General features: G+C 44.3%; 1 protein-coding gene and 1 pseudogene across 1 annotated transcript in view; one reads left to right on the top strand and one right to left on the bottom strand.

The window, feature by feature from the left end:
* LOC108401163 (collagen alpha-4(VI) chain-like) overlaps window positions 1–27,209 on the top strand; it is a 144,386-nt gene that overhangs the window by 80,162 nt on the left and 37,015 nt on the right. Inside the window, 10 exon segments of the mRNA XM_073222397.1 lie at window positions 6,400–6,969; window positions 15,304–15,394; window positions 15,967–16,160; window positions 16,633–16,787; window positions 16,789–16,821; window positions 16,823–17,106; window positions 17,109–17,231; window positions 17,234–17,260; window positions 18,962–18,994; window positions 18,997–19,716. Of these exon segments, the coding sequence (XP_073078498.1) occupies window positions 6,400–6,969; window positions 15,304–15,394; window positions 15,967–16,160; window positions 16,633–16,787; window positions 16,789–16,821; window positions 16,823–17,106; window positions 17,109–17,231; window positions 17,234–17,260; window positions 18,962–18,994; window positions 18,997–19,031 (1,545 nt within the window). The 3' untranslated portion in view covers window positions 19,032–19,716.
* On the bottom strand, window positions 6,995–16,636 carry LOC118970799 (transmembrane protein 242-like; annotated as a pseudogene).

The raw sequence follows: 27,209 nt of genomic DNA, 5'->3' as shown, positions 1-27,209 counted from the left end.
ACAGTATCCTTGGTTCAAGGCCCTTCTGTTTCATTTCATTAAGTATATCATACCATTCTCTTCTGGCCTGTAGGGTTTCTGTCGAGAAGTCTGATGTTAGCCTGATGGGTTTTCCTTTATAGGTGACCTTTTTCTCTCTAACTGCCTTTAAAACTCTTTCCTTGTCCTAGATCCTTGCCATTTTAATTATTATGTGTCTTGGTGTTGTCCTCCTTGGATCCTTTCTGTTGGGGGTTCTGTGTATTTCCGTGGTCTGTTCGATTATTTCCTCCTCCAGTTTGGGGAAGTTTTCAGCAATTATTTCTTCCAAGATACTTTCCATCCCTTTTCCTCTCTCTTCTTCTACCGGTACCCCTATAATACGGATATTGTTCATTTTGGATTGGTCACACAGTTCTCTTAATATTGTTTCATTCCTGGAGATCCTTTTATCTCTCTCTATGTCAGCTTCTATGTGTTCCTGTTCTCTGGTTTCAATTCCATCAATGGCCTCTTGCATCTTATCCATTCTGCTTATAAATCCTTCCAGAGTTTGTTTCATTTCTGTGATCTCCTTTCTGGCATCTGTGATCTCCCTCCAGACTTCATCCCATTTCTCTTGCATATTTCCCTGCATCTCTGTCAGCATGTTCATGATTTTTATTTTGAATTCTTTGTCAGGAAGACTGGTTAGGTCTGTCTGTTACTCTGGTGTCTCTGTGATCTTGCTTTGCCTGCAATTTTGTCTTTTCATGGTGGTAGGAATAGTTTGCAGAGCTGGGACTAGTGGTGACTGGAAGAACTTCCCTTCTTGTTGGTTTGTGGCCTTCCTCTCCTGGAAGAATAGCGACCTCTAGTGGCTTGTGCTGGGTAGCTGCGTGCAGGCAGGGCTTCTAGATCTTGCCTGGGTGCTATGGAGTTTATCTCCGCTGTTGCTCTGAGCATGGTCTGGCTCGGGCTGCTGCTTCAAAGTGGTGGAGTTGCATTGTAGGGGGAGCGGCCGGGACGCTATTTATCTCCTTAAGGGGCCTCTGTCCTCCCTGCAGCCCAGGGGATTAGAGTGCCTAGAGATCCCCGGATTCACTACCTCTGGACTAAGTGTCCCGCCCTGCCCCTTTAAGACTTCCAAAAAGCACCCGCCAGAACAAAACAACGACCACAAAAAAAAAATGGCCGCTCGTTTTTCTTTATTCTCCGGTGCCAGCCTCGGGCACCTGCTCTCCAGTCTTGCTGCCCTGTTTCCCTAGTATTAGCATCCCTATCCCTTTAAGACTTCCAAAAAGCACTCGCGAAACAAAACAACAGGAAAAAAAAGACGGCCACTCGCTTTTCTTTTGTTCTCCGGTGCCGGTCTCCGGTACCTGCTCGCCGGTCTTGCTGCCCTGTTTCCCTAGTATTCGGGTCCCTGTCCCTTTAAGACTTCCAAAAAGCACTCGCCACAACAAAACAACAACAATAAATAAATAAATAATAAATAAAAATTTAAAAAAAGATGGCCGCTCGCTTTTCTTTTGTTCTCTGGCACTGGTCTCTGATACCCACTCGCCGGTGTTGCTGCCCTGTTTCCCTAATATTGGGGTCCCTGTCCCTTTAAGACTTCCAAAAATCACTCGCCACAACAAAACAACAACAACAGCAACAACAAAAAAGGTGGCCGCTCACTTTTCTTTTCTCCTCCAACGCCGCCCTCCTGTACCCGCTCACCGTTCTTGCTGCCCTGTTTCCCTAGTATCCAGGGCCCCACCCATGCACTGTGTCTGCGCTCTGGTCCAGATGGCTGGGCTGGGTTTTCAGCAGTCCTGGGCTCCCTCTCCCTCCTACTCTGACTCCTCTCCTTGCGCTGGGAGCTGGGGTGAGGGGCGCTCATTACCTGCCGGGCCGGGGTTTGTATCTTACCCCCTTTGTGAGGCGCTGGGTTCTCGCAGGTGTGGATGTGGTCTGGATGTTGTCCTGTGTCCTCTGGTCTTTATTCTAGGAAGAGTTGTCTTTGTTATATTTTCATAGATATATGTGGTTTTGGGAGGAGATTTCTGCTGCTCTACTCACGCCGCCATCTTGGCTCTGCCTCCCTGAGATACTATTATTATCCCCACTTAGAGGAGAAAACTGATGCTTACAGAGGTTGAGTCATGTGACCAATGTCATGAGCACTTCCAGTGCTGGAATTGGATAAATATGTAGGTCTATCTGGGTTCACTTATTTGCTAAACTACTTTGCCTCTATTCTCATCTTGCCCCCACCGAGTCTAACATATCTCTAAAGATTAACCATTTCTGGAGCTTCTTTCATTGTTATTTTATCCTATGCAGAGAGCAAGTACAGCCCAAGGGGAGCTTTGTACAGTGATTTGACCTCCTACAACCATGGCATCATCTTGTTAAGTACAGAATCTTACTGAAGAGGAAGTCAAAGGTAAAAAAAGAAAAAAGACACATTTGGAGGAAGCTTATTTAGAGCATGATATTTTAAAGCTTTAAACCCTTATCCTATAAAGGTAGCCTAGAGTTTATCTATGAAGGTAGGATACAAATCCATGAAGTCCCTTCTGCCTTCCCCATCTCGGTGCACTGATTATTAATTTAAGGGGTCAGATAATATGAGCAATCAAAATTTGATCTGGGTGACTCTATAATTCATTGGTGTCATTTTCTTAGGGTCTTTCTGGTCCAGATGGATATGGACATCCAGGACAAAAAGGAAAAATGGTGAGGGTCTCCTTATGGAGGATTCACAACTATAGACTGTAGTTTGAACTTTATTTCACTAGAATAAGAGTTATTCCCCAGGTGGTATGACAGGAATGGTTTCTAATTACTGTTTACCACATGTTGTAGCTACCAGAGTTCCCTCCTTGAAAAACATAAGCTGATTTTGCCCGTCCCTTATTTAAAGATCAAACTCCTTACCTCACCTTCTACTTACACCAGTGATAAGCCCCCCAGCCTGGGCGGGCCTGGCCCTTTCCAAGCCCCTTGCCTTAGACATATTCTTGCCTTTATTTCTGATGTCCTTCCTCATCTCCCTCCTTTGGACAATTTCTGCTCAATTTCTAAGACCAACTCAGTTATCGACTTCTCCTTGGGGAAGCCTTCTTGGACTTCCACAGACAGAATTTGTTTCCTATACTCTGTGCTTCTAAAGCACATTGCTTACATATTTCTCTAGTAGCCCCTTTCCATTGAAGCTACACATTATTTATCCCTGCATTCCTGTCTACCTCCCAGTTTGTGAACTTAATAGCAGGATTGCATCTTTCTTGTTCTGTTGCTGGAACAGAGCCTGGCACAGAATAGGTGCTCAATAAATGCTTGCACTCCTGTAAGAAGCTGGTATTTTAATATGTAGTTACTGGGTCACTGACAGAGGTTTTGAAGCATGGAAGTCACATTGAAGCTTGAACAAGTGAAATGTCGATAGCCACAGTTACTATGGGTGCTTTAGTATGCAAGTTACATTTATTGCCTCACAAAATAACAAATCACTGGGGTGTTTAGTGATATCCAGCTACTTAACAATGTCAGGACTCTGGATGGCTTCTCTGAACTTTTTTTTGTTTTTCTTGTGGCTACAAGATGGCACTACTGCCATTTTATCAAGCTAGAAAATGTCCAGAATGTAGTTAGATCTTAGTAAATATCTGTTGAATGTCGGCTACCGGGGGACCTCAGCTATCATCTACTTCAGCCTTGTCAATGTACTGACAAGAAAACTGAGAGTCGGAGAAGTGAGGTAACTTGCCTGTAGTCATGTAGAGCTGGGTGTAGAGGCTAGCCCATTGGAGGCCCGCCCTAGCAAATTAAGTTTTTCTTCTCTCGGGCAGAGTTTGCAAAGCAGGGGAATTCCAAGTATAATTCAAATGTGCATGTTTTGAGCCACATACCAGCCCTGAGCTAAGCACAAGGAATATCTCTGCTTACTGTGATGCAGTTAACCCTATGGAATGCAGAGTCCGTCCACAGTATATGAATTTTTCCTAGTAAGACCTGCTGCTCTCACTATAAGTGGCTCTTACTGCTGCTTTGCCAGCTGACTATGTTTTCCTGCCTGTTCACTTCCCCCTGAGTCTACTATTTCATACCTTCTAATCTCCCATGAAACCCTCAAGACCTGCAAGAGCCCAAAGAGAACAAACTCAACTTGAGCCGGTAAGTTAAGTGGGGATGGGCCACCGATGGGGCCATGTGTCTTCCTGTAGATTTGACTGAGGTTTAGGAGGTATTACTGTCCATCAGGAGAGGCTCTTATAAATTAATATATTCATCTCGGTCTCCCCTTGGGTGAACTATCTTCCCAACGTGGTCTCAGAAATGAAGTGGTTGAAAAGCATGCCATCTCCAAGGCAAAGAAAAATTCCACCCCAGCAGAGCACCTCGTGGTAATTGAAAACCTGTGTGTCTGCATCTTGGTGCTTCTCACAAAACAAGCAAAGAGAAGCTGTGTTCTTATTATCCCATCAATTTAAACAAAAGAGATCAACAGTGAGCCTTCAGTAAGATATGTGTCTTATTTACATGTGTATTTTAAAAACAAAATTACAAACTATCAAATCTGAAGTAATGTTTTGTCACATTCCCAGATCAGAATTTTTTTACTGTCTTCAGTGTATTCCAGGATATTTGCATCCTTTAATACACACTCCAATTTGAAAAATACAAAATCAATCACATAATCTACATGTCTCCTAGCAATAGGGAGGGAACATTGACTTGGCAAATTGCTCAGTTTGGGAGCTTCGGTTTTCATCACAATTGTCCCACCCCTCTTACTGTCTAACTCTTCCATATTTGGTCCATTCCTATCCATTTGTTGTTCAAGAATATTCTGGAATCCTTTATCCTAGAAATCATAAAGAATAAAACCATCATTTTGATCCCAAAGGCAAAGTGTCAGAATTGATCACATAAAAAAGTTAAAACCCCTTTACATTGAAAAGCACTGTAAAGTCAAAAGCAAACAGAAAAATGGGAAAAAATATATGCAAATATAAGCAAGGGACCCAAGCAAAGGACCTACCTTCCTTCCTCTACCCTGTTGAAATACCTAAAATTGCTGCTACTCAATCATTTCCATCTACACATTTTATATTTGCTAAGCATAAATGTAAAAACTCTTTTAGATTGAAAATGGGCAAAAAACATGAATGGAGGATTCAGAGAAGGAAAAGTACAAATGTACAATAAACCTGTAAAATGTTCAATCTCATAAGAAGTCAAAGAATACAAATTAAAATGAGATACTCTTTTTGTTCCTCAAATTAAAATATTTTTAAAATAGAAAATCCCTATCTAAACTTGGGAAATTTATAAAAGTACACATTCTGGTGGGAGTGTCAATTGGTACAACCTTTCTGAAGAGCAATTGGATGATGCATATCAAAAGTCATAGTTATAGAGATTTGTATAGGGCTAGGACAGATGCACACAGAAGCATGTACACATATGCTTATCTCAAGGATATGTTGGTGGATAAATGAGATATCTATAGTAGACTCGGTGATATTACTCTAAATTTATGGATGGAAAAAATGGATGTCCATCATATACTAAGTGTGAAAAGATTCAGAATAGAAAATATCTTAAGTTCCAACTTTTTAAAATAAAAAACAAATTATATGTATATAAACACACATATATATACACACACATATGTATATGATAAATTAAGGATAATTTTAATTTTTTGCTTTCTAATATTTTCCATGAAAGTATATTACTTGTGTACACACATTCATACATGATAATATAGTATATAATTAATATATGTTGTATATTATATAGTTTCAGATAGGAGTGTATATGTATATTTAGGGTTTCAGAATAGCTCAGTGTATTCATTAGACTGAAGGTCAGTGCAGTGCGACCTCAGTGCTCAATAGCAGTGACACAGAGGAATGTCTCAAACCCAAGCTGCAAGTAGCCAGGGCAGGTTGATAAGGAGTGCCAGTTTTCTGGGATGAAGGCTTTCTATATTTTCTTGCTTTGCCATTGGGATGAGGTTGGTGCTCTGTTTTCCAAATTGCCTCATGGTCCAAGATACCTGTCAAGCTTTAGCCAGCAGTTAAAGAAAAGGAAGGATACTTTTTCGAAGTTGTACCTACCATTTTTCTTACTCTGTTATCAAGACTGTAGTAGGATGGCTACCTCACTGGGAACTGTAGTCTTTTTTCTAGGCAGCCATATGCCCAGCCAGACATTGGGGTTCTGCTTCTAGAGGAAAAAGGGAGAATGGACATTGGGGAGCAAGTAGAGTCTCTGCCCCATGCAGGCAGGGGCTAGGAAGGCCACTGCTTGAGTGTCTCAGAGGAGATGGCTTTCATATTAATGCAATCTTATGGAAAAATGCTACTGCGTATAAAAATTAATGGTATCTTCTTTTCTCTCCACAAGAATTTCCCTTCCAGTATGTCCAACAGGTAAATAATACTTCTTATTCACTCAAATCTTCACTTGTTTAGAGGCATCACAGAAAATCTTAAACCTGTGTATCTATTGTGTGAAGGGTTTCCAAATGTGCAGTTTCCAACTGAGGTGGTCTTCACCTTGGACATGTCAAATGATGTCTCCTAGTTGGATTTTGAGAGGATGAGAGACATTTTATTGTCTCTGTTGATGAAGATGGACATAAGCAGGAGTAACTGTCCAGTGGGTGCCCGAGTCACCAACATTTCGTACGACACCAAAACAGATTACCTGATTCACTTCTCAGACCATAAGGGGAAGCCTTCACTCCAGCAGGGCATCAGGAATATCCCCCTGGAAGAGTCATCTGGCAGCAGGAATCTTGGGGATGCCATGAGGTTCGTGGCAAGACATATGTTCAAACATGCGCGCTTGGGCCTTGTCAGGAGGAAAGTGGCTGTGTTCTTCCTGGCGGGCTGGGCCCGTGATGCAGAAGCCGTCGGCACGGATACACTGGGGCTCCATGTGCTGGACATCACCCCCATGGCTGTCAGCTTCACCGAGGAGCACAACCTCCCAGAGGCCCTGCTGGTAGGTGGGGAATGCTGGGAGGCAGGGCTGGGGGAGGGTGGCTGGTGGCAGGGGACAAATTCCCCAGAACTGATGTGTGACCATTGGTGGTGGTAGGGAGTCTCATTATGGCCTCTACTATGAGTCCTGACTGGCCGTTCTTGAGCACTTACTCTGTGCTACGTGCCTTCTAAGCATTATCTTAATGGAATTATCCCCCAAACTCTATAAGGTGCATATTATTATAACATATCTCTTTTGGAGATTAGAAAACTAAGACTTGGAGATGGTAAATATACCACTGAAAGTCAAACACCTGGTTAGTAGCAGACTGTCCTCAGCACCTATGCTTGACTGCTAAGCTAAATTATATCATGAGAATCCACAGAATGTCATTTTCTTTCTTTTTTTCACTTGGGATATAAAATATGTACCCATAGAACAAAGCAGGTAAAGTGCGCTGATGTTAAGTATACAGATGGATGGATTTTTGTATCTGTTTAAACCCCTGTGACCAAGATATAGTTCAAGATACCAAGTACACACAGCCTCCTATGCACTTCGCTCACGTCCCTTCCCAAACCACATGCCCAGACCGCTCCTCTGGCCTGTTCCAGAATAGTGCTTCGGCCTTTCACTAGGCATACTGTCTGTCCCCTTGGCCATCCGTACTGTGTATGTGGGTAACTTCTTCTTGCACACTGCTGTTCTGAAGTATTCTAGGCTGTGGATACACCACAATGTATCTATCTATTTATCTATTCTGCAGACTTTACTTTCCTAACTGAAACCTGTGTAATACATTCTCATGGAATGTGTGGGATGATTTATCAAAATGAAGGGTGGTTCTCTGTTTAAGAGATTCCAGGATGCTTCTGAACATTAGGCTGGGCCATGTGACATTGCCAATATTCAACTGGTTTTGACTGGCAGAAATGGAATTGCCATATGGGTCAACCTAACAGCTGATTAATAGCTGTGCTAGACCACTCAATTTTCTCTTAGAGTTGGGAGTGCAGCAGAAGGCATAGGTGAGAGATTTTGTTGAAACAGCTGTGAATATGCTTCTCAGAGTCAATAGGTAAAATTGTGATTGCTTGCAAGCTATTGGGAAGGATGGACTAAATATCTGAGGTTTTGAGAAACAGTTACAAAGCAGAAGGTGAACTCCTTGCTCATGGGCACACCTGTCTTTCCTGGCAGGATGCCTGGGCAGGATGGGGTACTGAGGGGGAAGCTCTCAGTACCTTCCCAAAGGGGTTATGAAGGCAGGACAGGAACAGCAGTTTATGCTAGGGATGGGGCCTCTGGCTCTGGCTCTCTCACCGCTAATGAGGTGTCCTTGGAAAAGCCCCTTCCGCGTCTCGTTCTGCTCAGTTCTCTGATAGAGGGGGTCATGGCCAGTCATTCTAGTGCCCTTCCAGGTGTGAGCACCTAGCTTCGGAGAGGCATTTCCCTCATGTCTGGAGAGTGGCACTGGGGGTGCAGTTACCCCCCCACCCCAGTGCTCAGCAGCGCTGTGCTCCGAGAGGGGTTCTGGGCAGGCAGTGGGGCCTGTAGAGGTGACCCCTTGTCAGGAGGCTCTTGCCCTCTGAGTTGCTCTGGGTTCTGAGGGAAAGGATGTGAGAGTGTATGAAAAGGACTTGCCAGCTTAAATAGGCTTGAACTTCAGCCTGTCACTTCTTTTTTTTTTAAATTTTTACTTAAAGAATGAAAAAATACTTTTTTTTTTACCAGAGGTTATTTTTGTGGACATATTAAGATATTTTTCTTTGCTCTCCAGTAAAAAAATTCCATGTAGATGTTATTGTCTGTTTTCTCTAAGAGATCATGGAAGACAGGGAAGGGTGGGGTGTATATTTAAGAATTTACCAGTAGTAGTTTCATCAGGGAGGCAGTACTGTATACCTAATATTGAGACTCAATACTCAGATAGCTTTCTGGCTAAAAATATTTTTTAAGATAGATGATAATTGGGTTATTTTTACACTGACAACTGAAACAAAACTACAAATTCTTACAGTGTTTAGGGACCCAGAACCAACTTCTCAAAAAAGTACATTTTATACCCATATTATTTCAGCATGACTGTACTTCTTCAAATTATCATAATCTGTTGCTAGTTCCTGTCTACATATAACAATTTACAGGGCCCTTAAAGGGAGGTCATAAAGGAAATAACAAGCAGGTACAAATCAAAGACTGCATTCAGGACACAGAGCCACACACACTGCGTGATGTACAGAATTTGCTCAATCACCTGTCATTTTGAGTCTGCCTAATAGGAGCAAGTCTCCTAAGTTCTGACAATCACATACAAGAAATGCTGTTAAAACTAATTTAATCAGACATACTGAGGTACTATGGCTATTAGAAATCTGTTTATAAAGATTTTCCATCATAAGTTATTATACATTTTTTTCAGGTTCAAAACTTGGTTTCAGCTGTTATAGTCATAAACTATAAGAAGTATTTTCCCCAGGATCTTGTCTACATAGAAAAGTTTCATATAGGTATCTTTAAATAGTCTTCCTAACTTTGAGGAAACTCTACCCTCCCTGTAAAGCACACACACATAAGCCCACATCAGTTATGAGGTAAAGCACAGTCTCCTATGAGGACACCAAGCAGCATCCATCCTGTGGTTCAGTCAACAATCTGCACAATCTGCTCCTGAGGAGAAATCAAGAGAGTCCCTCTGCCTTTGTAGCATCTCCAAAGCCACCTTTTCTGTAACAATCATTTTGGACTTCATCCACCATGCTCATCTCATTTGGATTTCAATGCTTCCTCCCACTCAACAGCTGATTCAGAGTTCTTGGGAATTGCTGGAAATGCTGATTGCATTTTACTTCAGAAGTCTTTCATCTTGTTGAACCATTCAGGGCTTTTCTTTTTAGCCAATGATAATGATGTTAAGTATACAAATGGATGGATTTTTATATCTGTTTAAACCGCTGTGACCAAGACATAGTTCGTAACAAATCCAGCTAGCGTTCCTGCTGTAGCAGTGCTACCAAGGAGAATCCCACCTCACCACAGCACACCTTCAACCAGGAAAAGCTGGTCTTCAGTGGCTCCCGAAGCCTCCAGCTGAGAGGTTGGCTCTCCACTCCCAGAGCCTGTGGCCTCCATGCTTGCAAGCCTCCACCGCTGCTTCTGGCGCCAACTGGCTCAGCCCCTGTCATTTCTATCTGCTTGCTTCTCTATTTCTTGAATATATTCTTGCCCCAGGATGCTGGGAGATGATTCCCCTAAATTTAACAACATAGAAAGGATGTTAAATGGTACTTGCCAGCTGAAATGTGACAAATAGCTTCATATCTGATGACAGTGGCAAGGAGAGAAACCATAAAAATGACAACTCCATTCTTACGGCCTTTCAGCAAATCCTCATTTCTTCACACCTGGGCACACTGCAGCCCCTAAACTCCTCTAATCCATTTTTGCCCTTTGGGGAAGCCAGTTAGGAGAGTGAGAATATTGTGTGATTCTGAATTATCTGCCTGTGGGCTCTCTTTGACTGTCTGTGGGGCTTTTGCCCTTTACCTCTATGTTATTTTATTTTTCAGAACAACACCCATGTGCTTCTTCTGGATAAATGGTGTTTGTTCTTTGAAACAGTTATATAAACAGATGCCCTAACTTCTCAGTCCATTTAAACATGCTCAGAGGTTGTGGGTCATATTGGAGAGATTTTTAAAGGCTGGAGTCATTGTGTCATCTCAGCTTTCAATAAAGCAGCATTATAGCATTTGGACTATTTGTGCTTTATCCCAACGTTAAGAAAAGCCTGATTGCCTTGTGTTTCCAAACATAAACTTCATTTTTAAAATTAAAAAGCAGAGGATTACATGGAAAATGTAATTTGTACGCTAGATTTCAAATTTCATTTTTCCTTATAAAAAGTGAAGTACACATCTCTGGAAACAATACCTAGGAAAATAGCTCATGTCTATTGACCAGGTGCCGCTGTAGGAGCTTCCCACCTATTGGTTCCTGCAATCCTGCAAGCCAGGGAGACATTATGGTCCATCTCTCAGATGCTGAGGCCTGGATACAAAGAGGTTAAGCCACTTGCTTACAGTCTGGAATTCCCATTCACAATGAGATTTTAAATTTAAAAGTCAAAAACCGGAAGAGAGTTTAGAAGCTGTAAGTTCTGTCCATGTATTAATTCATTTCATCTTTGCAACAATACTATGATGTAAGTCTATGAACTGGCCCTATTTCTACTACTGTGTTGTTCTTTTAAAAAAGTGCCAGAGAATAGAATGCTGGCTATCGGGGAGATAGAAAAAAATCCAGTTTAGAAGATGAAAATATTAAGAGAAATACTTTGGGTAATTAAAAATTTTGCCGTAATTTCAAAATTCAGTAAAGTTGCCGGGGTACATTCTTCTTCTTTTTACTTTTTTGAAGAAAGTGAGGGACTTGCCAAAGGTGCTGAATCAGACAGGCCCTTTCAGAAGCCCGGATGACCCGCTGCTCAGGCCTTGTGGGCTGCTGTTTTCCATTATAATGTTGCTCCCCTAAAGCCAGGATCGGAGACCCAGGGAAGGAATTAGGTAATGAGGCTTCACATTTTGGCTTTGCCCCTATGTAACCTGGACCTGTTCTTTGGCACTGGTGCTTCAATTTCTTCACCTGTAAAATGGGGATAAATTCACTTTGTTGTGAGAATATAAGAGATGGAGCCTATGGAGATAGCTGAGGGTGTCTGTGTGCACACTCAGAGAAGGGTGCTGTTATTGCCACCTTCTCCAGATCCTTGAGAGGCCCTTGCCCATTAACTATTTATTAAGTCAGAGAGCTTCCATTTGGTGAGTACCTGTAAAGTCTCAACCAGCATGTGATGTCATCGTAGCCCCTCACTACTCAACATGTGGTCCCAGAACAGCAGCAGCCTCCCCAGAGCCTGTGAGAAACACCAGACTGCAAGTTCTATTCAAGCAGGGTCGGTATTTTTAAGAAGATCCCTGGATGGTGTGCATGGACATCAGAGTTCGAGGAGTGCTGGTCTACCCTCACACCTGCCGTACAAATTCATGATGAAACTACATTTCCCACATGAGATAGGGAAGGTCAGAGGTGAAGCAACCTATTCTAAACTACAGAGTCCTGGAATTTGCACCCTGAAATGTCTGGTTCCCAAGTGCCACTGTGTTACCCAACACCTCCCTGCAGTGCTGATGCCAGACGTTTGCTGGGGAGTCCAGGAGGAGTCAGCGGCTCCACAGTGGTCTCAGTGGGACCACGTGACGGTCTGGAGCTGAAACTGGACTCCGGCTCCTGGGATCAGCACTGGTTCATGGCTACTCTCTCCTGCCTCCTTTCCTACTTTTCCCAGTCTCCCTCTTTCTCCCCCAGGCCCTACCTCAGCTGGGTGCCACAGGGTTTCTGACGCCTCCTCCTTGGGCTCCAGTTAGCTCTTCCTCTACCCAAGGTAGGTCCACCTCCTGGCACTGGGTTCCTTCCCCTCTGCTCCTATCTGTGCAGGCCAAGAGCCTCCCCCAGTTCAGTCCTGAGCAAGAGCTTTGTCCCCTGGCTGCTGCACCTTAGGACAGCAGCTGAGGTGCTGCACGGAACTGTGGGGGTCCCTCCAGCTCAGAGTGGGGAGTCCTTTACTATTGTGGCTGAGGTTGGAGGGTTGTCTGCATATTTAGGGAAAATGTCTTTTTCTCTGTAAAACAAAAGAAGATGTTCATGTGGATCGCTGCGCTGCATCCTCTCTCCCCACCCACTCCCATCTAGAGAACACTAGTCCCAGCGGATCACGGCTGGGCACTCCCGGATGAAGTTGGTTGATGGATTTGCCAAAGGTGCTTAGCCAAACGATGGGACAGCTTTAAGCCCTGAGCATCTCTCCTGGCTTTAGGTTCCCGTGGCTCACACGTCTTCTGGTGCCGATGGGAGTGTGCACTAGGAATCGCAGAGCCCACTATCTCCTCTCCTCATACTGTAGACCTCTCCAGGAATTATCTTGTCCACCTACATCCTAGTCACCACCAGTGACTTGGCACGATGCTGAGATTTCCAAAGTTGGGGTAATTAAGTGTTAGGAATAACAACTAAGTACAGAGAAATCTACACTGAATCAGTTCCCTGTGGACTTCCGTTGTATTTTTTGTACTTGTTCCCACAGCTTTATTTTTGCAAGAACAGTAGAAATTCTAAGCATGATCATAAAATTATTCTTCCTAAGTTTAAAAACAGATGTAAGTTTTTAGCTATTCTAGTTAAGTTCAATTTCATAATCTTCTAACTAAACTGAACAACAGATGGAAGAGTTATGTCTTCTGAGCTGCTCCAAGTAGAAAAGGCAACACAGTGTCCTGAGATGAGGGTTTCCCGTGTGCTTTGCAGCTGCACACTGGAGGTGGGTGTTCTTTATTCTCTAAGGTGTGGGGCACCAGAAGAATTCTGTAGATAACCACTACCTACCTCTGGACCTTTGTACATGCTGTTTCTCCACACTGTAATGCTTTTCCCTGCTTTGCCAGGGATGTGTCCTACTTATTCTCTCAAAAGTGCCAGATATCATTATTGTCATCATGTTCCTGCTATTCCTTTCAAGTGGATCTCCTTTCATGTGTTCCTAAAACACAGTATTAGACTTCTTGAAAATTATTTGTCTATCCTTCTTCATAGATTTTAAGCTCTTTGAAATTGTGGCTGTGTCCTCTTCTATCTCTACAGGGCTTGTTAAGACTTTTAGGTAGTAACTGTTTAATTAGTCTTGGTTTGAGTTTCTAAGTCATGAACAGTGTAATTTAAGGTTACCATGTGAGGAACAAGAGAGGATGCATTTCACTTTTCTTTTTAGGAGACCTTGGAACATTTCTATGTTTTTTTGTGTGTTACATGAGCATAAACAAAAGTTTAACTATTCATATTTCTTTCCATTCGAGGATTTTTCCTGCAAGGAAGCTCACTCTGAGAGACAAAGTTTGGGATGTGCTATAGTCTCAAACAGAGTGAAGAGCTCTGGAAGGAGTGTTACAGAAAATTCTTTTTCAAAGTGATCTCACCTATGTGTCTCCCTGTGGGTTAGCATGACATCCCGTGTCCCCAGCACCTTGCTACCAGAGGAGGGCCAGAGCCTGCTAGCTCCTGACTACAGGCATGGAGGAGGAAGAGCTGACCCTCAGTGTGGCTCCAATCTACATGCTTTGACAGAAAGATGACAAAGAGATGGGCATGACTAAACTTAGCTCTTTGCAGACCATGTCTCGCATCCTGAGAGGAATAATCTGGAAGCATTCCTAGTTGGAAATCCTGCAAAGAGTCTGTATTAGTCAGGGCAGGCTACTGTGAAAACATTCACATGCAAGTTTTAGTGGCATACCACATGAAGTATTGTTCCTGCCATCCCTCACAAGTGAACGTGTGTTCTCAGGGGCGTGTGGGAAGGGAGGCGTGTTTTGCTGCATGCAGCCATTTCAGGACCTGGGCTCCTTCTATCAGTGGCCCCATCTTATCCTAGGGTTTCAAAACCTTTCTGTGGATCCTCTACATCTGGCTTGCAGGGGAGGGCTGAGGGAGTCATTAAGTACAGTGCGTGCCGTGGGCTAGACCCCATTCAGTGGTCCCAGTAAACTGCAAGGGAGGATGGGAAATGTAGTCCAGTGTGGTCCTAGGAAGACAAGGAAATAGGTTTGTTGATTATCTTGGCCAGTGTCACATGGACCTTGTTGGATTTATTACTGTTATTATTTATATTTTGTTTTTAAGCCTTGATTTCAGTCATTAAGTTAATTATAATTAGAAAGGTTCGTGAGGAGATAAAAAGATGAGCCATCCCTACAAATCCTTCAGTGATTCCTCCTCACTCTTGCCTTCTGGCTTGGGTATTCCCGACCTCGAGCATCAGGAAGCGTCTCCAGTGGTGGTTCTTAAGGTACCGCCTCTGTCCATTCTCACAATGTGTGACCCACAGACCCCCTCCTTCAGTGGGCTGCTTGCTCCTGTTTACAACTCACCATCCTGCCTCTTGCATACTGTGGACAATCATTAAAGATTTACAGAATTTATAAATGATTCAGCTCTCAGTTCCCTCATGCTTCTTCCAACACAACAAGACAGCAGCTCAGTTTTATATGCATTGGGAGTCTTAGACCCATAGCTCATGCACTCACACCAGTAACAGGCTGACCTCCAGGTCAGAGCTAAGGAATTAAATGACTATAAAGAACTGTAATAAATAACACCAAATTACATATACATATATATTATGATATGTATTCTTTAAAAAAGTTACTAATATTTTTCTCTTCTGAGTTGGAAAAAGCATGAAGAACATGGCCGGAAGTTTAATTCAGCTAATGATAAACTCATTGTATGTGTTTGGATTAGATGGATGGAACCAGCAGCTTTCTGGTGTTTGTTTGGGAGCCGGGGCACCAGCAGGATGTGGAGCACCTGGCCCACTGCACCCTCTGCCATGGTAAGTGAGCCTGGACAGCATTTCTGGTCAGACGGATGTGTTTAGAACAGGGTGTATCAACCCGTGGGCGCAGGGCAGATGTGCTCTGCATATGTGTATTTGCTTGGTTTGCGCTGAGTTTTGGAATTAGGGGATTTCCTACAAGTCTGGATTTCCAGTTTTTCTGGGGAAGTGAACAGTCCCGAGAACTGCAGACACTGCATTCCTTTGTGGCCACCGCCAGCCAGAGCTGAGCTGGACCTGCCCCTTTTGATGGGGCAAGTGTCTCCTAGGGCCCCACAGTCCCTTCCCCTCCCTCTCCTCTTACCTGAAGCCTACTCTGCATGTTCCCGTCCTTCCGGGCCCTGGAGTGCTTGACTTGTGTTCCTTATTTAGCAGCACCTTGGCGTTGATGGCAGACAGCTGAACTAATTGTCAAGATTCTTGGGGCCCAGGTGGGAACTACCACTGGCCAGCACCATCATTCAGTGTCTGTGTGTCTGCAGCTCCCATTGCCATAGCCCACACCCCACACCAGCCTGTGCCATGAAAACTCTGTGCTGAAACATGTCATCCATGCCCATGCCACCCAGGTCCAGAGTGCGTCCTGCAGGTGAAGTCAAATGGGGGCCCACTTGTTCCCTCCACTTGGTCCACAGAGACCCACCACTGCCACAGGTTTGGCCCTGAGAACTCTGAAGGCAAATGCAGCAGCTGCCACTTGTGGAGTTACCGTCGATGCGTGGTGTTCAGGGCCACCCTCTCACCCGACACATCCCCGCTCCAGGCCTCAATCTCACCTGTGGGGCCATAAGCCTAACTAGGATTGTGGAGCTTCAGCTCTTAAGATACACCAGGTGTCATTCTGAGCATGCCCACATATGAATAAATTTTTTATTTAAACCTCACAAACCACCTCATAAAGAAGTACTAGTATTATCATCACGTTCACCTGACAGATTTGGAAACCGAGGCACTACCAAGGCTGAGTGATTTGCCCAAGGTCACACTCCCAGAAAGAGGAAGAGCCGGGATGGAAGCAGGCAGGTGTCTGTGAACCTGGAGATTAGGAAACCATAGTCTAGGGATTAAAAACATTAAATGTGGAATCATCTTCTCAGTTCTTTCTTCTGAAACTGGGCACATTTACTTACAGTGCCGAGGGGCTCATCTTGTCCGCGGCGCAGCAGCGCCGTCCTTCCTGAGGGTCTGGAGGTGGGTCTGCAGGGGAAGGAGGTGAAGCGAGCTAACCGGCCCAGCCTCGTTTCCTCCCCAGACCCTTGCCGCCCGGGCCCCCGGCGGTGGACGCGGACGTGGCCTTCGTGGTGGACGGCTGCCTGGACGCCCTGAGGCTCGTGGACGTGGCGCTCGGCGACCTGGAGGGGGCGGCGCGGTCCCGCTCGTCCTCCCGCGGTGCGCACGGCCCTGGTGTCGCACACGACTCCAGGCTCCCGGCTGGGCGCAGGGTGCCCCCGGTGCTCGAGACCCCCGCCTGGCCTCGTTCGGCCTTAGCGCGCAGATGCAGAGGCGAGGCCGCGGGCCGCCCGCAGCAGGGAGCCCCCGCGCTGGGCACGCCCTGGAGCGGACGCTGGCCCGGGGGCTCTTGGCCGCTCCGCGGCCGGAGAGGGCGCTCTTCGCCATCGTGGCCGGCGAGACCAGCAGCTGGGACCGGGAGAAGCTACGGGCTGTGTCTCTGGAAGCCAAGTGCCAGGGTATCACGCTGTTCGTGCTGGCTCTGGGCCGGGCGTGGGGGCCCGCGAGCCCGCCGAGTTGGCCCACGGGGCCAGCACGCCCCCAGAGAAGCATCTGCTGCGCCTGGAAGGGGTCTCAGACGCCGACGTGGCCTACGCCCGGGCATTCCCGCGGCCTTCCTGAATCTCCTAAGAAGTGAGCAGTCCCCGGGCACTGGGCGACATGCCCAGGGTGGGCTGGGGAGAGGAACCCCAGAGCCTGGCATTTGGGAGAGTGGGTACCCACTGCACCGTCTCCGTACGGAGGTCTGCACAGCCCTGCAGCCTTTGGGGAGCCCCCAGAGAGCACACCCTCTCCTGAAAACCGTGCGCTCTCATTGCCCTGCCACTGCCAAGCCTACGGCTGATTTCCTGTCTGAAGCCTCTCATCTCAGGTTTTCACCCAACCTCCTAATTTTCTCATTTACCAAAATGACAATCTCTTCCTTATTTGTGAAATCTACATTCAAATATGTGCACGGAGGGGCTTTGAGAACACCAATGCTATATACAATGTAAGGCACAATTATGGAGTTATTGTTTTTAGTACACATAGTGATACAGACTCTGGAAGCCAGGGGTATATAACAATGCTTCTCAAACTTTAACATGCACGGATCTCCTGGGGCTCTTGTTAAAATGTGGATTCGGCTTAAACAGGTTTGAGTTGGGGCCTGAAGTACTGCATTTTCAAGGTACTGATGCTCCTGGTCCGTGGACCACACTTTGAGTAACAGTACCATATGATGTCTACTTTTAGAGATCTGCAGGGACTTGGACAGCAGTCCAGGGTCCCCACCTCATGTTGGGTGGCTAAGCCAACAGGGAACTATGACAGCATATCCAGGCTGGAGTTCTCCCCTGCCTCCTGTCCAAGTAGCTTCACCTCCCATCAGAACTAGCTGAACCAGATTCATGGACAGCCAGTACCATATCTGTATCCCTAGCAAGATAGTGGAGATTGTGGGGTGGGGGATGGGGAATCTCTTGGTCACATTTCCGGGAGTTTGCCTTGGGCTTTGTCCTCTAAGGCATAATCCCAAACAGCCCCTGTGCAGGGTGCCCTGTTGTGACACATGAGGTCTCCTTGCCATCCTTGCCACGAGACACTGATTTCTCAATTTATAGGTGGGAGTGACAGCCATTGGGATCCTTGCGGGACATCTGCCCATTCATCCCTGAAAGAATAAAGGGAGTGTGACAGACATTTTACAGGTGCTGACTTAGCACTGTGCTTCTGCAATTCAAGAGGCACAAAGTTCAATGAACTTGCTCTGGTCCTGGCTTTGCCACAAGTGAGTTGTGTGGTCCTAAAAAGGCTGGTGAATCACTCTGAACTTTAGATTCCTTATCTCTGCAGGAGGTGGAGGAGAGGCCTGCCACAGAGGGCTGACCGCTTAGAGATTCTCTAAGGGAGTAGCAGACTGAAGGAATCATTCTAATCTGTTTTAATTTCATTTTATTTTATGTTTTATTATGTTAGGTTTCATTTTAATTTTTTGTTTTTTTATGTTTTGATTTTATTTTACATTAATATAGGATACATTTTATGTTTTATATTTTGTTTTTTATATTTTATTTGCTTTTACTGTTGTGTTTATGCTTTATTTGAATTTATTTTATATCTTCCATCTTGTGTCAATAGATATTATTTGGTTTTTTATTTAATTTAATTTTTATTTTATACTTTTTGTTTTATTGCATATTTTACTTTATTTGGTTCTTTATGTCTTTTAAATATTGTCTTAATGGATAATACTTTGTTTTATACTTTATTTACATTTATTTTATTTTTAAGTTTTGTATTATTTTATGCTTGGTTTGGTTTGGTTTGATTTCATTTTTATATTACCTTTTGGTGGAACAAACCAGTACCCACCCCAAGAGCTCATTTTGGAGACCCAAAGCGAGGGGATACTCTGCTGTGATCAGCTGTGCCTGTCCAGAGGTAGGCCAAGGTTGTCTCACAGCCCTGCCCCTGCAGGACACTGTCTCCCTAAAGAAAGTTTACAGGCAATGCCAGTCTTTGACCTGACCCAAACCACTGGGGCTAGGATGCTCCTGTGTTTGGAAAACTGGTGTGGTTTCATATTTTTTTAATGATAAGAGTAATACAGGACTAATGGAAAGAATCAAAGAGCATGTAAGTATATAAAAGCAAGAAATGGAAACTTTCCATTTCATCCCCTAATCACATGTCCCAGATGGAAAATGGATAATGCTAAACACATTATTGTGATGTTTGTCCAAACGCTTCTGCACACCTAGGAAAAGCAGCAGGCTGTGCCCAAGCATCAAGCTTACAGAATTCAGCAGTGTCATTGGGGGTACAGCCTCTCCGTCCCTGTGGTTTGGTTATGCTGCTGACCTCATTGCTCCCATACAGGTTGCCCGAGGGCCAGTTTGGCATATCTGGCTTTGCTGATGATTTGGAAGCACTTGGAGTAGCGGATTCTTTCCTAGGGGAGAGTAGAAAAGCCACAATAACATATGTAACTCAGCAATGAACACTTGACCGCTATGAAAAGGATGCCTATGGTGCTGAAGGAGATGAACGAGAAACACCTGTGAGACCGAAGGAGGCCAGAGAAGGGCACCCAGGCACTGCCGATGGTGAATACCGGACTCCTCCTCCTTAGGTTGAATTCACTTTTTAAAATCTTTATCTTTTTAAACAAAAATTACTGTGCACTGTGTTAGCATGCAAGTTTTGGCTTTTTATACACTTTCCTTCCAAGTCCACAAATTTGTGTATGCAGTTAAAGAGATCAGTTTAAGAAGCATACAAAAGCTAACTTTGCTCTGACTATAAAAGTGGAGCTGCCAGAAGCTATTTCAGGGAGTATTATGGAGGTGTATTATGGAGTACTCCCAAGTGTTCACTTCATTGCAGAGAGGCAGCTGCCATCATGCCAAAGTGGAGACCTTCAGGGGAAATGCACTGGCTTGTAGAGGCTCCTTCATCTGTTAGTGGCCACATAGTTCCAATCATGTTTAGAGAACAGTTTGGATCCATCTAGAACAACTGTAGCATCGCATTTGGATTGCAGCATGTAATAATGGAAATGCCACGTTACCTCTTACATGGATCAACAAATTAAGCAAAACAGCAAACACATTTGAAAGAGTTATGGGGGACTAGACTGAACTTTTTAAAAGGCAGGGAAAAGATTGCTGAAAGAGCTTGTAGCCCGAGGTGCGGGCAGTCCTGCTCAAGGTCAATGAGGGATGACTGCTGGAGGTTTTGAAGGTGCCTCGATGGTTCTTCATCTGGGGCTGCAAGACAGAGTGCCGTGGGGAAGTTTTTAATCTCTGTGGTTCAGTTTTCTGATCTATGCAGTGGGGATTAGATGAATACCTACCTCATAGGGTTGTTTTGAAAATAAGACGTAATTCATAGTAGGCATGCAGGTTAGCTCCTGCTGGTGTGTCCTATCTCTTAGATTCCAAAGCAAACACAGGTGCAAAGGAAATAATGAAACCAAATAGACAGCAACAGGCGCTCCCAGCAAGGACACTAACATTTCACCTCCTTAGGCCAAACTTAAGCATAAGAACTTATCTTGCTGATGACTATATTTCCAGTATACAATACTCTCAGGTAATCTTATTAACACAGTGATTTTCACTTTTGGCTAGAATCAACTGGGAATCATTAAAAATTCTGAATGCCTACACCTCACCTCAGATTAATTCAGTCTGAATCTTTGGGTGTGGGACTTACCTGGTGACTTCACTGAGCACCCCGGAGTGAGGAGCCATGCTCTGAGCATCCTTTCCCCCGACTAAGAGTGAAGGAGGTGCGGAGAGCCTACTGGTCAGCTCATCGGTCCTAGTCAGGTCACCACTGAGGCCAGAAGTATCCCCACATTTCCATTTCCCCCATCCAGTCCCTGCCCCATGAAACCCCAAGGCCGTTCTACCTTCCCCACCTCTCAGGCTGCTTCTCCATGTCTCTTCCTCCAGCAGATCCCTTATCTTCTTGCTTTCAAAAGAAATAACGGTGGCCGGGGGCAGCCTGCAGCAGTGTCCGTCCAGCTGCACGCCCTCTCTTCCCGCCCCCCAGGCAGGAAGAGTGTCCGAACTGTCAGGAGAGACTGAAGGGCTCTTCCAGGCGCGCTGACCCGAGCTCCTTGCACCTGCTGACCCCCGCCTTCCTCAGAAAACCCTCGCCTCTCTCGGCTTCAGACACAGTGTCTTCATCTGGTTCTTCTGCTCATCAGCCAGCCATTTCCACGGGCTCCTCTTCCCAGGCCTCTCCTCACAGCAGGCTCCGGGTTTTACGGAATTTTAAGTGCTTCCAATTAGGGGGCCTTTTTAAAGAAAAAGAATATGAAATTATTAAAATTAAGTACAAAGTGAATACGCACTTCTGCCGTGAGGGGCCCTGAGGCTGGCCTTCGCTAACCTCATGGTAAACCTGTGGCGCCTTCCCTGGAGGCCTTTCCTGGGTCCTCTCAGCTCTGCACCCACCCGGCGAGCTTCCGCCCAGGATGCCAGCCTTCCCTTCTGCACCAAGGCCTCCAAATCCTCACTGCCACCCGACATCTCCTGAGCTGCTGATCGGTGGACTCCCCACCCTCCAGGCAGTGCCAGGCACATGCCTGCAGGCAGCCGAGCTGGGATGGGCGAACTGGACTCATCTTTCCATGCAACCTCCTCCTTTGTTCCATTACTGGGATGAGCCGCCACCGGCCCGGGGGTGGAAAACCAGAACCAAACACCCCTCTCACTGTTTCCTCCTCCCGCCACCCCCGAGTGGCTAGTCCCCAGTGTCTCTCAGACCCACGCCCTCGCCCACCTTCCTCTCTGATGCCTCAGCTTTCACCACAAGGGCTCTCTAACTGGTCTCACTCCTACCAGTTGGTCTTCCAGCTCATTCTGACTGCCAAATTAACTTTTCAAAATACACATCTGTCAAGTCATTTCTCTTCCTTGATGGCTCCCCGTTGTTAATAAGGCAGTGTCCAAGTGCCCGGGCCAGGCACATGGCCAGAGTGATGAGCCCCCTGCAGTGGTCCACTGGGGTCTTGCTGGCCCCCACTTCCCCTCCGTGTACTGTTTGTGCCATATGTAGTTCTCCCTATGTGCCATGGTTTATTTCAAGTCTCCGTGCTGCTGCTTGCTCTCCTGTCTGTGGCCTCTCCATGGCACCCATGGGGGCTGTGCCTACTCATCTTCACTGTGCAGGTCAAGGTTTGCTTGGCCGAGCATCCTTTCTGTCAGGCCGTGTTCACAGCCTCCTCTGTCCTGTGTCTGAAGTCAAATTCTGCCAGTGCTCCTGCACCTCCTGTGACAACTGAAGTGAGTACCACCTCTCTTCACAGAATCCAGGCTGACCTTGGTCCATTTCCAGCCTCACTGCTTTCTCCAGAAAGCACACAGCTCTGTTTTGTTTTTCTCCTCCATGTCAGGCTACATTATGAGAGATCTGTACCGGAAGACAGGCCTGGCCTCGCAAAATGTGATTTCACAGCAGTTGTGCATACCTGTCCAGCTCTTGTCCTTCTTTCCCACCGCCTTTCCTTCATTCCTTGACTGCATGGACTTGTGCGAGTAAACCTGACTGCCGCTGCAGGATCTTCCCGTGAAAGCAAAAGTTAACACTCATAGCAAAAATAATGCAAATGTAAAATTGGGGGCTAGCAATAATTGATTGAGTGAAAACTTGTTGGCCCCCCAATGCCACATCATCCTAATTGGGGAAAATTCAGACTCTGAGGCTTCCTGAGTATTAGGTTACAAAGCATAACTTAGAGATGATAAGTTTAAAGCATTGAAGATTTACTTACCTATAGCTATGCTGACCAACTTTCTAGTCACATTGGCCTGTTTAAATTTAATAATTTAAATACTTTGATATTAAGCAAAACTAAAACTTCAGTTCTTTGGTTGCAGTAGCCACATTTCAAATGCCCAGTAGCTGGAAGTATAATCAAGAAGCAGAAGCCACTGTTTGATGATCTCCCAGACTAAAGGCAAAGGTGGGGCTTCTAAAGGCAAAAGCCACAGTGTCACTAGGAAAAGTGAGCGATCTGTTTACACCAACCCTTGGCTTCTCAGTTTGGAATTAGTTTGTAATGGTGGAGGTTGGGGCCCGCTAATTGCTGAGCCCCAGATCTATTTGTTGAACCTATGAGTACACTCAAAAGGTCACCTTTGACTCTGACATGTTTTTGGAGAAGAATTTGCTCTGGTTTCTTTTCCTGGACAATTTCCATAACCAGATCCTTACCAATGAGGAGTGTTTCTCATTCCCCTGGGTCCGGAACATCTGGCCACTCCTTCAAAAAAGTTAGTCTGTGCTGATTATACTAATGAGAGTTCTTTTCCCAGGAATAGACAATGATTTTTTTTTTTTAGTTTTATTTTCTTATTAAAAAGACCTGTGCATATTGTTGAGCTGTTTAAGAAAAAAACAATCTAATGGTATTTAAAAATACCTTTATACCTGCCCATCAAAGTAAACAAATATTGATATTTTCCATACTTTTTTTTTTGAGAGGGCATCTCTCATATTTATTGATCAAATGGTTGTTAACAACAATAAAATTCTGTATAGGGGGGTCAATGCTCAATGCACAATCATTAATCCATCTCAAGCCTAATTCTCGTCAGTCTCCAATCTTCTGAAGCATAATGAACAAGTTCTTACATGGTGAACAAATTCTTACATAGTGAATAAGTTCTTAAATGGTGAACAGTACAAGGGCAGTCATCACAGAAACTTTCAGTTTTGATCACGCATTATGAACTATAAACAGTCAGGTCAAATATGACTGTTTGATTTTTATACTTGATTTATATGTGGATCCCACATTTTTCCCTTTATTATTATTATTTTTTTTATTTTTAATAAAATGCTGAAGTGGTAGGTAGATGCAAGATAAAGGTAGAAAACATAGTTTAGTGTTGTAAGAGAGCAAATGTAGATGATCAGGTGTGTGCCTGTAGACTATGTGTTAATCCAAGCTAGACAAGGGCAATAAAACATCCACAGATGCAGAACATTTCTCTCAAAACAGGCGGGGGTGAGGTTCTAAGCCTCACCACTGTTGAGCCCTAATTTCTCACCTGGTGGCCTGCCTGCGACTGTGCCTGTCTTAGGTTGTTCCTCCCTTGAGGAATCTTACCTGTCTCTAGCTAACCAGTCAACTTCCGGGGCCATACAGGGAGATGTAAAGTTGGTAAGTGAGAGAGAAGCCATATTGTTTGAAAAGGTTAGCTTTTTACTTCTTTGCAGATTTATGCCCTGTGGCTTCTATGCCCAGCATTTGTCTTGAGGTATCTTTACCACTTGGAGGAATTATGATACTCGGTAAATTCGATATGAGGCACGAATTCTTTTTAAGGGTTGTAAATAGGAAGGAAGAAGAAAAACTATAGAGGTAGCAGACGAAAGAAAACATGGGAGGATTGATTATTTCTTTGACATATCTTCTTGTAGAGTAACTTAAGCATGTATAGGTTTTAAACTACTAATTAAATTGTGCACACACATTAACATACTAGGAATACAGTTACATAACCAAAGCAGATCTATAATTACCAGCCATCTCCAGTGAAGCCAAGAAAACCAGTTAGGTACCCTAGGCATTTGTGAAAATTTGTCTGTGATATGATGGATATTGTCCAACTGTTCTTGAACAGTCTGGGAGAAATCAGACAAATTAAAACAACCCATTCCTGGGAACTGTTCACATCCCATATGTTCTTTTAACAGTAGATAGTCTGTAGTTGTAAGATTTTGGAGCGCTACAATTTGCATTTCTCCTAATTCTTGGTTGAGTTCCAACAGTATAGATCCAGTCAAATTTGTTGTTTTACTGAAAGCACAGGCCTGCTTAGATATCTCCTTCTTCATTCCAATGGCAAGTCCAGGAACCGGTGGGATGGATGCAGCTACAACTGCAGCATCACCTGGATCTTTGTTGAGGTTTTTTGATGATCATCTTCTGGTATGACTCTTCCAGAGAGTGCTGATGTTGGAAGTTCTTCTACATATCGTATCTTAGTTCATTTTCTGGGTAGCCAAATTAGGCATTGATCCTCTGTATAAACACAGACAGACCCATTGCTCTCACTTTGATATGCCCTTTATAACATTGTGTAGAACTCATTGGAGGTCACCACACAGGCACTGCTTCTTTTTTTTTTTTTTTTAAGAGAAAGGAATATTATCAGAAAAGTGTACCTCCATAGCAGATCATCTGACACCCTTTAAGTGATCAAAATTAAGGATATTTAAAGCATGCATTAATCGTTGATTTACAGTTAGTTTTATCCTATCAGGGAGTAATCCTCCTTCTCTTTTTTTTTGTTATCTTTAATCTACACTTACATGAAGAATATTATGTTTAGTAGGCTCTCCCCTATACCAAGTCCCCCACACAAACCACTTTACAGTCACTGTCCATCAACTTAGCAAAATGTTGTAGACTCACTACTTGTCTTCTCTGTGTTGTACAGCCCTCCCCTTTCTCCCTCCCCCCCATGCATGCTAACCTTAATACACCCTTTCTTCTTCCCACCCCTTATCCCTCTCTACCCACCCATCCTCCCCAGTCCATTTCCCTTTGGTACCTGTTAGTCCATTTTTGGGTTCTGTAATTCTGCTGCTGTTTTGTTCCTTCAGTTTTTCCTTTGTTCTTATACTCCACAGATGAGTGAAATCATTTGGTATTTCTCTTTCTCTGCTTGACTTATTTCACTGAGCATAATACCCTCCAGGTCCATCCATGTTGCTGCAAATGGTAGGATTTGCCCTCTTCTTATGGCTGAGTAGTATTCCATTGTGTATATGTACCACATCTTCTTTATCCATTCACCTACCGATGGACATTTAGGTTGCTTCCAATTCTTGGCTATTGTAAATAATACTGCAATAAACATAGGGGTGCATCTGTCTTTCTCAAACTTGATTGCTGCGTTCTTAGGGTAAATTCCTAGGAGTGGAATTCCTGGGTCAAATCGTAGGTCTGTTTTGAGCATTTTGATGAACCTCCATACTGCTTTCCACAATGGTTGAACTAATTTACATTCCCACCAGCAGAGTAGGAGGGTTCCCCTTTCTCCACAGCCTCGCCAACATTTGTTGTTGTTTGTCTTTTGGATGGCAGCCATCGGTACTGGTGTGAGGTGATATCTCATTGTAGTTTTAATTTGCATTTCTCTGATAATTAGCGATGTGGAGCATCTTTTCATGTGTCTGTTGGCCATCTGTATTTCTTTTTTGGAGAACTGTCTGTTCAGTTCCTCTGCCCATTTTTTAATTGGATTATTTGAAGTTGGGGAGTGAGATTCCCCCCTACTTTATTCTTCTTTCTCAGGGTTGCTTTGGCTATTTGGGGTCTTTGGTGTTTCCATATGATTTTTTGAATTATTTGTTCCAGTTCATTGAAGAATGTTGCTGGCAATTTGATAGGGATTGCATCAAATCTGTATATTGCTTTGGGCAGGATGGCTATTTTGATGATATTAATTCTTCCTAGCCATGAGTATGGGATGAGTTTCCATTTGTTAGTGTCCCCTTTAATTTCTCTTAAGAGTGACTTGTAGTTTTCAGGGTATAGGTCTTTCACTTCTGTGGTTAGGCTTATTCCTAGGTATTTTATTCTTTTTGATGCAATTGTGAATGGAATTGTTTTCCTGATTTCTCTTTCTATTGGTTCATTGTTAGTGTATAGGAAAGCTACAGATTTCTGTGTGTTAATTTTGTATCCTGCAACTTTGCTGTATTCCAATATCAGTTCTAATAGTTTTGGAGTGGAGTCTTTAGGGTTTTTTATGTACAATATCATGTCATCTGAAAATAGTGACAGTTTGACTTCTTCTTTACCAATCTGGAATCCTTGTATTTCTTTGTTTTGTCTGATTACCATGGCTAGGACCTCCAGTACTATGTTCAATAACAGTGGGGAGAGTAGGCATCCCTGTCTAGTTCCCAATCTCAGAGGAAAAGCTTTCAGCTTCTCACTGTTCAGTATAATGTTGGCTATGGGTTTATGATATATGGCCTTTATTATGTTGAGGTACTTGCCCTCTATTCCCATTTTGCTGAGAGTTTTTGTCACGAATGGATGTTGAATTTTGTCAAATGCTTTTTC

This window comes from Manis javanica, chromosome 15 (genome assembly GCF_040802235.1).
Source record: "Manis javanica isolate MJ-LG chromosome 15, MJ_LKY, whole genome shotgun sequence".
Classification (NCBI taxonomy): Eukaryota; Metazoa; Chordata; class Mammalia; order Pholidota; family Manidae; genus Manis; species Manis javanica.
This window is presented reverse-complemented; position numbering and strand designations above follow the sequence as displayed.